Source organism: Glycine soja, chromosome 4 (genome assembly GCF_004193775.1).
Source record: "Glycine soja cultivar W05 chromosome 4, ASM419377v2, whole genome shotgun sequence".
Taxonomy (NCBI): Eukaryota; Viridiplantae; Streptophyta; class Magnoliopsida; order Fabales; family Fabaceae; genus Glycine; species Glycine soja.
This window is the reverse complement of record NC_041005.1, coordinates 4725806-4738060: the sequence shown is the minus strand read 5'-3', so window position 1 is coordinate 4738060 and position 12255 is coordinate 4725806. Positions and strand designations below refer to the sequence as shown.

Genomic DNA, 12255 nt, shown 5'->3' with positions numbered 1-12255 from the left:
GATTAAATTTTTGTGTTAAATACAATGAAGATTAAGACCGTGTTTGCCATAATAGAAAGAAAATGATAAATGAAATTGATTTTTTTTTTTCATTTTTCTCCATTCAAATAAAAATACCGTTATTTATGCTTTTTCTCTATATTTTTTAAAACATACCATAGAGTCCATTTTTAAAAAAAATTATTTTACGATTTTAAAAAAACATTTTTTAAAAAAGTTGTTCATATTTAGTATGGCATTTTATATCTGGTCATAAAACTATACTACATACTAACAAATCAATTCACCACATAGGCCATTTAAAAAAAATGTAGGGATTAAATTTTCCATGAATGGATAGTTTTGTTTAGTGACTAAATAAACTATTTATTTATATTTTAATATATTTTTGCTCCCTACAAAATGAATATGTTTTTTAAGTTTGATTTTTGTAAATTTTTTTTCATATCTCTAAAATTTAAAGTGATTCATTTTAATAAAAACCAATGATTTTTTTATAAAGAGTAAAATAAATAAAAAAAGCTTGCTAATTTTTCATCAACTAATATTCTAGATTAATTTATGTGAACCACTAAACGGGCCTAGATAAGTGCTTGCATAGCACTGTTTTATGGGCAACAAATAAAAATCAGAATAGTAAAGATGCTTTTTTGACATAAAAAGAGGGTTGGGGCGAAGGGGAAATAGCAGGATTGGAGGGGAGTGCCGTGCGGTGATGTGCTGAAGGTGAAATTAAATGTGAATGGAATCGAAGGTTAAGAGAGAAGAAGGAAAGTGGGAGCGTATGATTCGTGAAAAAAGGCTTTTTTATCTATCTACTCTGCACCTGTGTGTGCTGGGATTGGCTGAACTTGCCTACTTGCCTTTCCTTTCCTTTCCTTTGGTTTTATCTCTGATCACAACTGAAAAAACAAGAGCACACGAACCCACAGCCATCCTTTTTTCTTTTTTTTTTGCTGTTATCCAAATCTCAGAACAGGCCTGTAATGTTTCTCTTATCCCTTTCTCATTTCCATTTTCACTTTTATATTCGTTTAAACCTATTTCATGTTTTATTCTAATAATATAGCGAGTGTTAGGATTGGTAACTTTTATTTTAGCTAAATAACAATTTCCTACATCAGCAAGTGATTATTATTTTATATATGAAGGTTATCGTGTGGGATGGTTTGTATGGTACCGTTGAAGTTGTTGCAACTTGTATTGTATGATGATTGTCTTTATGTGAAATGTCATGCCCCCTCCTTGTGACGGAGTTCAGAAGTTGCATTGCATTATTATTTAGGACAATAGCATTTTCAACTAGTCTCTCAGGTGTCTGCCTCCACTCTGGACCAATTACGGGTTTTTACTATTAATCCGGGAGTGTGGTTAGTGTCTAGTGTAGCATAAGTTCACTTACATGGTGCTGGACCGGAATAAGAATGTTTAAAAATCAAGTATCCCAATTTTTTTTACTGCGGGAATCGAAGAGAGTGTCAGGGGATTTATAACAATTCACACACCTTTGCTCAACCAATTGAGCTAGACCTCCTTGGCAAGTATCCCAATTTGATAAATGCATTTAGGTGCTTAGGCTTAGTATGTACTAATACTACTAACAGATGTAGCAAGCTATAACTCTTACCTAGGAGGAATTATTATATGGTTGGGTTGGGGTTATCATAGTCTTGGACACATAACTGGGTTTTATTAACTTATTCTCCCAGATTAAAAAACTCAATTATGTATCATATGGAGATTAACCAGGAAATCTACTAATTTCTCCTTACCTAGGGTTTTATTGGTCGGATTTACCTACTTGAAAGTGAGTAATCTTATTTGATAAAAAAGAAATTAACAGTTAATATTCTAACACATGCATGATTTGTTATGTATGTACACATAATATTTACTATTTTACAGTTGATTTTTTTTCATCAACAATGAAAATTATTCATTTTTTCCTTTTAAGTGGGTTGTTCACATCCGTTTTGACTAGCCTAATGATACAATGAAAAAATATAGAAGCCACTGTCATTTTTAGGTAAAATAATGAAACTGAAAATTCTTACTAGGAAAAGGCTGACCTTAGCTAGAAGAGTACACATAGATACAGTTGAAAGGAGGAGGGAAATGGGGATGGAGTGTTTTTGTCTTTAATAAACTATGCGTTTGTCCAAGTACTCTGTTCCCTGAATAAACAGATGGTATTCAACTTGTTTAAACAGAAAATTTGGACTTTCTCTCCTTCTGCCATGCAATATGTAGAAAATATAAGGCAAAGTTATAACAGTAATGAAGATTTTTCACTTGTTCTGCTTAGGCTCTTGCTGACGTTTTAGAAGTTTGGTCCCATAATACTTGCAGTTGCAGACAAGGTACCAAAATACCAATAATTGTTCAATGCCATAAGTACCCCTCTGCCTTTGCCTATCCTCTTCCATTTCAGTCTTCATGAAAAATGGTAGCTTTAAGACAGTAACTGAATACGTCAAACATCTATCCGTATTGGACGCAATAATTTGATTACTCTTAACTGTATTTTATATTTTTCATTTTTTTTAAACTTTTATATTAATGTAGATGGGAATGTCACAATAATTAGATTGATGATTAAATTTTATTATGTCTATAATGATTCTTACTAAAGTTAAATTGGGTTGAAAAGTTTTTTGGTAGGATTGTATTGTTTGATTATGAGAGTGGATATTTTTTTGGAATAACAAGTGTGACTGAAGAAGTTTCACATTAGCTAGTAATAGGCATGCTGGGAAACTTGTAAGTGAGAGTGAGAGAGAGAGAACCACAAACCTAATGTCTTAAGGTTTTGGGTTAGATGTGGTGTCAAATTCAATTGTGTGGTTTTCTTGTGGTCTGTTGATGGAGATGTCCCTTGTGTTTATGAAACTTTTCCTTAGGAAGGAGCAATCATGTGGAAGGGACTCTCACTTAAGGGATATATTGTTGAAGTGAAAAGTATTGAGAAAAAGTCCCACATTGAGTAGAAATGAGCAAGTTGATCTTCTTACATATAAGAAGGACCCACAAATCTAATGTCTTAAAGTTTCTTTGGGTTGGGTGTGATCTCATGTTCACTTGTGTGGTTCACTTGTGGCATGTACTGAAGATCTCTCTCATATTCCTTGGCATATGTTTTAGGGTACACATTGTCACATTGAATAATTCATGCCTATAACTATTGCAAAATAATTCACAAATCCAACTTCTTCCATGCTAGTTCATTTATATAATTTTCTTTTCTGCATAGGTATGATATTTCTAATTCTTACTACAAATACCATATGTTAGATATAAATCATAAATTTGTTCATGATTCTTCACCTAACCATTTCAGCTTTTTATAAGGTTGATCTTGAATATGGTATTAGAGTCTTTATGATCAAGTAGTCGAGAGAGGGTTGATCTTGGTTTTAGAAGCATGTAATATTTGATGCTATAAAGGATCTATTGGCCACAGTTACATAGCATGCAACTATCCACATTGAATTTGTCTTTTTTGCAGTAAAAATGTGCAGTATTTTGTTCAATAAAGTAGAACTGCAAGGAAGCTGAATTTGGCATGTTAAGGTTTGTATTACAAAATTTGTGTTGTCAATAAATCATTTACTATACTAAATATTGCATATTTTATAGTAGCAGATCTGAACCCTACCATCTTATTATTTCAAATATGCTAAATTTTAGTACAAAGTAAATTGTGGTTGAAAAGAATTTTACTTACTAACATAAGCATTTAAAAGAGTTGGTTTTTTTAAAAATATATCTATTTTGTCCTAACTCAGTCAATTTTTCTCCAAAAAAATTTACACAAAAAGTTTGAGCTTTCTTAGAAGTTTCACTTTCTTTATGAATGGAAAGATAGGGATGAAAACCAATCAAACCTTCTCCATAGGACATTATATAGAGAGAAATGAATTAAAATCATTTTTCCTTTTACAATATTAACTCATCTTGCCATGAATCACTAAGAGTTTGGAACCTTGATTTATGTTTGAAGCTAATACAGCCCAAGCTTTCATTTGGAGTTTGGACAATGATGCTCAATAAGATTACTATCATCAACACATTGTTGATTCGCTAATGTAACACAATTATTGCTTCTAACTCATGATTTTTGTGCAAGGCTCTTTCAAAAATAGGCTCTCATATATTTTGGGGAAGGTTTCGCCATTACTTGTGTTTCTTTTAAAGGATATCAGTACCTTATGTAATTAGTAATTAATATTTAAGTTGTCCTGCTTAAACACACAAGGAGGAATGTAACAAATAAGAAATCTTATTATGAGAAATGAGAAATACAAATATAGACTAGATAATATTTGAATGATAAAGATTAAAAGAAAAAAAGCACATGACTTTTTCAAGTGGTTATGTGATTACCAACTTTTCACCTTGACCATTTATGTATGGTTATATGACTCAAACTTATAATTTTCATTTTTCACAATAAAAAGGGTTTTTATTTGAGATGCCCCCTATGTATATTTTCAAAATAAAAGTTGCATAAGGAATCTCCATTTTTACATTGTTTTGTTTTATTTTAAGATTTTAGAAAATGTTAGTGTCTATCTATTTTGAAAGTTTTTCATGATATGTTTCAATAGTTTCTGAGATTAATGAAGCTAAAACTACGTTAATATCATGTTATTCTTTAGTGTATCTTGTTAAAAGGAAGGCTTACATTTTTAAGAGCCTTTATTTGTCCATATACATTGTTATATTCTGTGGTTATGGTTCTTATATCTCTGTTTATGTCTTTCTCGTGCTGTAATTTTTCTTTGTACTATACAATTTTTCCAACATATCTTCTAGTGGAATGTGAAAACTCAATTTGTTATGTTGATATGCTATAGAAAGCTATTAGAAAGACCTTGTGGTGTAGAAGAAAAAAGCTATGTAGCTATTCACGGAAGTGAAGCAAGTTAGTGTTGTTGTTGAGGATATGGCATGGTGAAACCAACACACAGACAAATTCATTTAAAATTTATTTAAAGCAGGTAATAAATTGGTAACAAACGTAGTTTGCCTGAACAAGGAAAAGTCCAATATTTCTTTGTAGACTAAAGTCCAAAATATTTTAAAGGCCCTAGGCTGTCCCCAACTATTTATAACGCTCATGAGGCCATCCAGGAGGACCAAGACTTCCTTCGGATCACTATCTGCCTCTGCATTGTGTACTTTGTCCCTCAGAATTGTAGGAGAAGACCCATTTGATTCCACCAACTTATCACCTTTCTGAAATCTTTTTAGAGGGAAGTTGATACCTAGCCACCCATAGATGAGGTCTATCCTCTTTAAAGTAAGAAGCTAAAAAAAAAGGAATGGAATTAGATAGGCTCAGTAAGCTTGAAGAACCTCCTCTCTCTGGTGCTTGCATTCGTGGCCTAGTGAAACAACTAACCACCTCTAGAACAAAACACTTCATGAACCCAAAAGACCAAAATTGTGTTGTGAACGGTGGTGTTTCCCATGGTCAAAATTCAACAAAACATGGCAAAGTTGCAGATGCTCGTCAGGCACAGCAGTCCTCACAACCCCAACAACAAAAAAAACAAGTTAGAAGGAGACTCCACACCAGTAGGCCTTATCAGGAAAGGCTTTTGAATATGGCTGAGGCTCGGAGGGAGATTGTCACTGCCTTGAAATTTCACAGAGCAGCTATGAAAGAAGCAAGTGAACAGAAGCAGCAACAGCAACAAGCCCAAGAACAGCAGCAAAGGCCATCAGTATCACTCCAGCCATCCCAGTTCCCAAGTTTTAACCAAGATGGAAAATTTAAGTCTAGGAGAAATCCTAGAATTTATCCAGCATGCACAACCAATTTTTCTAGTTACATGGACATGGATGATTTATCCCATTCATGCTTATCCCAACGTCCTCCTTTGGTTCCAAATTCTTACACCTGGCCTGCTGCTTCCCAAATTACTCCACCTCCCCTTATGGCTGAAAACCCCAATTTCGTACTTCCAAATCAGACTTTGGGATTGAATCTCAATTTACAAGATTTCAACAACTTAGATGCTACCCTTCACCTCAATAACTCATCCTCCTCCTCCTCCCCCTACTCATCTGCAACCTCATCTTCTGCTCCACTGGAGCTTCCTTCTGTTGGAATATCACAGGGAGAGGGGCTTTCTTCATTGGTGGATACTATTGAATCCAATGCCGCAACCCAGGTCACTGGAGGCTTACACACAGCCATGGACGATGAGGGTATGGCAGAGATCAGATCATTAGGAGAGCAATATCAAATGGAATGGAATGACACCATGAATTTGGTCAAATCAGCTTGTTGGTTCAAGTACTTGAAAAACATGGAACATAGGGCACCTGAAGCCAACACTGTAGATGTTGCATACAATAATTTTGACCAGCTTCTGGAGTTTCCAGCTTGGTTGAATGCGAACGATAGCTGCTTAGAGCAGTGCTCGGTGGATTATTTTCAAGAGTCTTCCTTGCCTTGGTAAGTTGAACATAAGTTTCTATATTTTTTATAATGAATTTTGTTTATGAAGTACTTTTGTTGTATCTCTTATTAAGGAAAAGGAACTGGGCAATCTGCAGTTTGTTGGAGTGTGTTTTTTAAACAATGGGGGAAATTAATTAGGTTTCACTTTTTTTACTCACAAAGATTCAATCTTTTCTCCTCCTACAGAATTAGAAGATCTATTTTGCTGTTATTTTTTTATGAGTTATTACTGTTATTTTAATTCTTGGTAGGATAATTTTGTACATAACTTCATTTTGCTCTTTCTTCTTTTGGATCTGACGGAGTCATTAAGTATCCTAATACCTAGTGATACTTAGACTGTGATGTGATCTAGTCGGCTCAGCCTGAACTTTAGATTGAGTTCAACTGGAATATGATTAAACAGCAAATATCCTTCAAGTTGAAGTTGCTAAACGTGTTTATGGAGCACCATTTTGGAGCCAAAATTCCTGGTAGTTTTTTTTTGGTCAGTCTATTCATGTTCGAGTCTGATATTGATTGTTTTGAAATAGTTCTTTCTTTAGCCAAACTCGAGTAGCTTGGAGAGTTGGAGGGCTTTACAGCCCTATGTAAAACCTGTAAAGGCAATCTTCTGTTTTGTGTTGGTGTATGAATTGTTCTTGGTCATGTGAACGCTGTCAAGTTATTATGCTTCCTTCTCTGTGGGCTTCTTGTAGGCCTAGTGGAACAGTCAATTTGTGAGGCTTGGTCCAGTGGATTCTTGATGCACATCATGGACCATGTTATAGTGTCAGTGCATATATTATTAGTGTTTATCATAAACTGGCGTTCCTAAGAATTTATCTATTATGTTAGACGAGTTATGGGCTTTCCTTGTAAACGTTGTATTAGTTTGACTAACCCATAATAGCTTATCGGTATAGGAAACATCTTATGAGAGGAAACATCTTATACGAAGGATTAAAATTTAATTTTAAAAAGTCATATTTTTTAAATAATCACATTATATTAAATTTTAACTGTCTATGTTTTAGTTATATAATTCTCTCATTTATCTTCTTTTCATACGATATGCTCTATATATATATATATTATTCTTATATGAATTGTGGCGGCGTACATCCAAATAGTGAATGACTTTTTGGTCTTGGACTATCCAATTATTCCAATCTATATATGCTTCATACTAATCATTTTTCTTTTTTTCTTGACTATGCTACTACACAGTTTGGATATTGGAGATATTGAAAGTATGGATGACGATTGGTTAGCGTGACAACTACAAGGATAGATAGTTTTCGTTAAGTCAATCCTGTGCTGCTCCCATTTTTATATTTATTTCGGTAATTGGGGTTATCGGGCACTATCATTGTAATCATTTTAGTACCCCCCTCCCCTTTTCACTGCTTTTATCTATTTTTGAATAATAAATAAGGGCTTGCAAAATATCAGTAGAGGCAAGCACCATCAATGAGTGATCTACATTTTTTGCTCCCATTGCTCCTGTTATCACAATGCATGTTGAGATATTGAACAATATCAATGTGTAATTCTCTTTTTTAAATTACGAGTGAAGAAAAAGTAAAAAAAAAAAAAAAAGAACACAACGGTGGACGTGGTAGATCTCTTTAGTCATTGTAAGACTTGCTTTATTACCCTACTAGGACAAGTCTTCTCCATCTTCAAAAGCAAACGAAAAGGAAGTAAAGAAAATAACACAAAGGAAAAGCTAAAGTAAGGCAAAAGCAACCGAGACAATGCTGTACAAAAACAGGCTTTCCAAAGGAGTTTATGACCTCGGTTCACATCATATTTAATCTTTGAGCTGTCTATACAATTAAAAATTCAAATTTTAAGTCATTAAAAAAGTTTCTTAAACCCGACATCTTCACTTATTTTTGTAAATATGAATGTACAATAAAAATATAATATTATTTTGTGGTCAGTATTAATACTAAAAAAAGGGTGAAGTATATTAGCAATCCTCATTATAATAATATTTTAAAATTAGCTTGTGCATTGTAACAAATAAATCTTTTATACAACTAAAATGTATAATTTGTCATAAATAAATATTTAACATTAAATTATATTTTAGATTTATAATAAATAATTATTGATAATTTATTTTTAAAAAAAAAATCAAAGTCAAGTTAAAATTAAAGATGTTGGAAATGATATATAGGAGACAAAAAGTTAAATTAAATTGTTCAATTGGTATTAAAAACATAAAATGGTACTTGTATTTTAATTCCTTTTATAACATTTTTTGTTATCAACATATTAAATTATCTAAAACTTAGTAATAAAAAATACTTCTAAGAAAAGAAAAGAAAAATTCTTAATTATATAATTGATTCATTAATTATTACAATTTTTAACGACATAGACTATATAAAGTATTGTGAAAATATATTAATAATATTTATTCATAGTTAACAATATTTTTTAAATAACAAAAAAAAATTAACAATATTTTGACTAAAACAAAAAAATATTACTAAAAGTCACGTGTGTAACAACCAAGGCTGAGTTGGAACAAGGATGCCTTTTACATCAACATATATATGACCACGATTTGTATTGTTTCTCATACTGAAACAATGAAGTACGAAGGTGGGAATAATTAATATTAGTGAGACAAGTTACACATTAGTGTTCAGTTAGCTTTTCTGTTAATAGTGATATGATATGTTATGACTGCTATATTAGTTTGGCCATGTGTCTATATATGTACCATCTTCTTTTACAAATAATGCACGTAATATCAGTTTATTTTTCTTCTTCAATCAATAAAAAGATAAGAAAGGAACAGTTTTAGTTCTTTAGAACTAGATCATCATATTAAAGATTCATATTGACATTGTAGAAAGCAGCATGCTAAACCAAATTACTTTGATATAAACCAAATTACAAGATAAAATAATTGATTTAGCTATCTTACACATATCTCATTTGTTATAATTCTCTGATGCTTAATAACATTGGAAACAGTTAAACAGAAACACAAATAATCTGTCACCCGACAGTGGTTACGTGAACGTATATGTTCAAGATATGGAGGTGGATTGATAACTAAAAACTAAGCATAGTGATCCAATTCATTTTGAAGAAATTTGAATGTAAGAATAAATACTACCTTATGTTCACAACAATTTTTTCACCATCCTGATAGAAAATTTTAATTCCTTTACAACAGAATTTTTGTTATCAATGTATTGAATTACCTAAAACTTAAAAGAGGTGTTTGTTTCAAGTTATAAAATTGTATTTTCAGAAATTATATTCCTAGGAATGTTAAGATTTGACAATATTATTTTCATTAACATGTTTGCTTGTCATTAGAAATTTTAGAAAAAAAATTATTTAATTATTTTTTTTAATAAAAGTGAAATAAGAAATGTGAAGAAAAAAGTAGCGATGACTAATTATTGTAGAAAATAACTTTCATTCTCATCAGAATGCAAATACCATCTCTTATATGAAAATAAGAAATAACATAAACATGTGTGTTTTATATTTTTGGAAATCAATTATTCATGAGAATATTTTTACAAAACTTATGACAATGTGATATTCCCAAGTACACCTTCCCAGGACTTAGCAGAAGCGCCTCCAAAAACGGAGAAGCGATACTCGCCAATGTTATGTTTTTTGGTTCATGTATCTGTCACTTTTGAATTGATGTACTTATCTGATACTGTATAAAATAAGAAGTCTAAATCATGTAAAAATCAAATGCAACTAATTGGAAACATTTAGGCTTTAAGAGAAATAGCACTGGGTTCTAATAATCGGATTATGATTTCTGGTTGAAATGCAATTATTCTTTTTCTTAGTGATTAGAAGTGATGTTCGCCATTGTTGAATTGATGAACTCATGAAGTATGAAGTTTAAATTGTGTGAAAATCACATAAAACTAATTGGTACCCCTTTAAAAGAAACAACAGTGACTTCGGATATTTTTTTTTGTTTTCCAAAAAATAAAAAACTTGGGAATCACCGTCAACGTTTATTTAAAAAAAAAATCGAAAAAATTAAAAAAAGATAAAGAATGATCTACGATTTGAGAAAAATAATTCGGGAGTCATTTACATACGGGGAAGGTGTTAGTACTCCACGCATCCGTCATGAAGATAATAACCTTTAATCAAGTGTGCTAAAAATAAAATGACTTTTAGTTATTTATCTTCCCTAGAAAACATGAATTATATTTTGTTATATTATTTTTTTATTTAGAAAGGGAAATCAAAATTTTATTTTTAGAAACAAAATAGATTTTATTCTATTTTTAGATTATTTTTTTTGGGGTTGACAAGGGATTTGCCCTCGCTTCTATGTATCCTCAGGTGCAATAAGGAAATCAAACTTATGTAGTTCTTTGTAGAAAAAACGTTTGTGTATTGAGTTGATTTTATTTTATTTTATTTTGAAAGATTTTGGGTTTTGTGGTAAACTTTATAAAATCAAGTAAGTCGCAAACTTAACATGATATTCACAAGATTTAATGACACTTTATCGAAACACTGTCAAGCAAGTCAGAGACCCAACATGAAGTGCATAAAAAAAGATATTTGAGTGATCATTTATTTGAGAATGTTACCTTTTGGAAAAGACTTTAGTTTTGTAGTAAACTTTATGAACTTAAACAAGTCGGAGACCTAGCATGTCATTCACAAAATTTACTCACACGTTATTAAAATATCACCAAGCAAGTCATACACCCAGAATGGAGTGCACGAAACATAAATGAGTATTAAAGAATGTTAATGCGGATTTGCAAAAATAAAAAAATATTTTACAGAGTGCTACGAAATCAGATAAATAGAATGAAAATGGAAAGGGATAAAATAGAAGTGGGGAGTACACTTAGTAATCAAGGATGTGAAATTAAAACATGAGGGAAAATAAAATGAATAATGAGATATTTACAATGCATTATTAATTAAACTAACTAGCTAGATAATGATTAAAAAAACACATTGAAGAATAAAATAAACGATAGAGACTATAAAGAAATAAAATAGAATAAATAACTATCCACTATTATTTATAATTTATTTTATCTTCCTTTTTTTAAAGTCAAATGGTTGACTTGAACTTTGTCAACACTGACTGAGTGCTGACATGACGGGCCTAGTCATCATCCTAAGTGGTAGGAGTGCACATATAAATAAAGGAGTGTAACCATAAATTTTATTTTATTTCAGACTTCACAAAAAAATGGGTTAGGCCCAAAATGAAAATGGTGTATATGTGGAAAAAGTTGGTGTATATAGTAATTGTACATTTTATTTCAGACTTCGCAAAAATGGGTTAGGCCCAAAACAAAATAGTGCATGCATGAAAAAATGTGTTGTGAATAGCCTTTCTGTCATATTAAAGACCGCAGAAAAATGGGCTAGGCCCAAAACGAAAAAAGGTACATGTATTAAAAAGGAGGTGTAAGCCGCAATGGTTGTTTTTTTTAGGGTTGGGTTGGAACGTATCAGGGCGACCTGACCCAACCTGCATTTAGGCATCGGGGTTGAAACAATCCTAGATGACGTAAATCCCAAAACGGCGCGAGACATGGGGAACCACCACGAAGGGTGGTGCGCCTTCCCCCGACGCCACTGGCCGGCGATTCGAGACCGCCATAGGGGCGGTGGTGACACGACGGTGATGGAGGCATGGTGGCGCAACCAAAACAAGACGAAAGGACAATCGTAGGTGACTACGGAACGTGTGAACAAAAACTAAACCAAAACACAATAACAAATGAAAAAGCGTGATTCAATCTACAGGAAACTTGCGGGCG

The 12255-nt window shown here is 32.1% G+C and overlaps 1 protein-coding gene across 1 annotated transcript; it reads left to right on the top strand.

The window, feature by feature from the left end:
- The first annotated feature begins 627 nt into the window (after window positions 1–627).
- On the top strand, window positions 628–8004 carry LOC114408876 (myb-like protein I). The gene is made up of 3 exons (XM_028372073.1): window positions 628–983; window positions 3506–6466; window positions 7682–8004. Exons 2-3 carry the CDS (start codon window positions 5325–5327, stop codon window positions 7728–7730), a joined length of 1191 nt encoding a protein of 396 aa, XP_028227874.1. The 5' UTR covers window positions 628–983; window positions 3506–5324; the 3' UTR covers window positions 7731–8004.
- The last annotated feature ends 4251 nt before the right edge of the window (window positions 8005–12255 follow it).

Coding starts and splice junctions, on each gene's coding strand:
- LOC114408876 (XM_028372073.1), top strand. CDS start 5,325: ATGGAATTAGATAGGCTCAGTAAGCTTGAAGAACCTCCTCTCTCTGGT. Junction 6,467..7,681: donor CAAGAGTCTTCCTTGCCTTG/GTAAGTTGAACA, acceptor GCTACTACACAG/TTTGGATATTGGAGATATTG.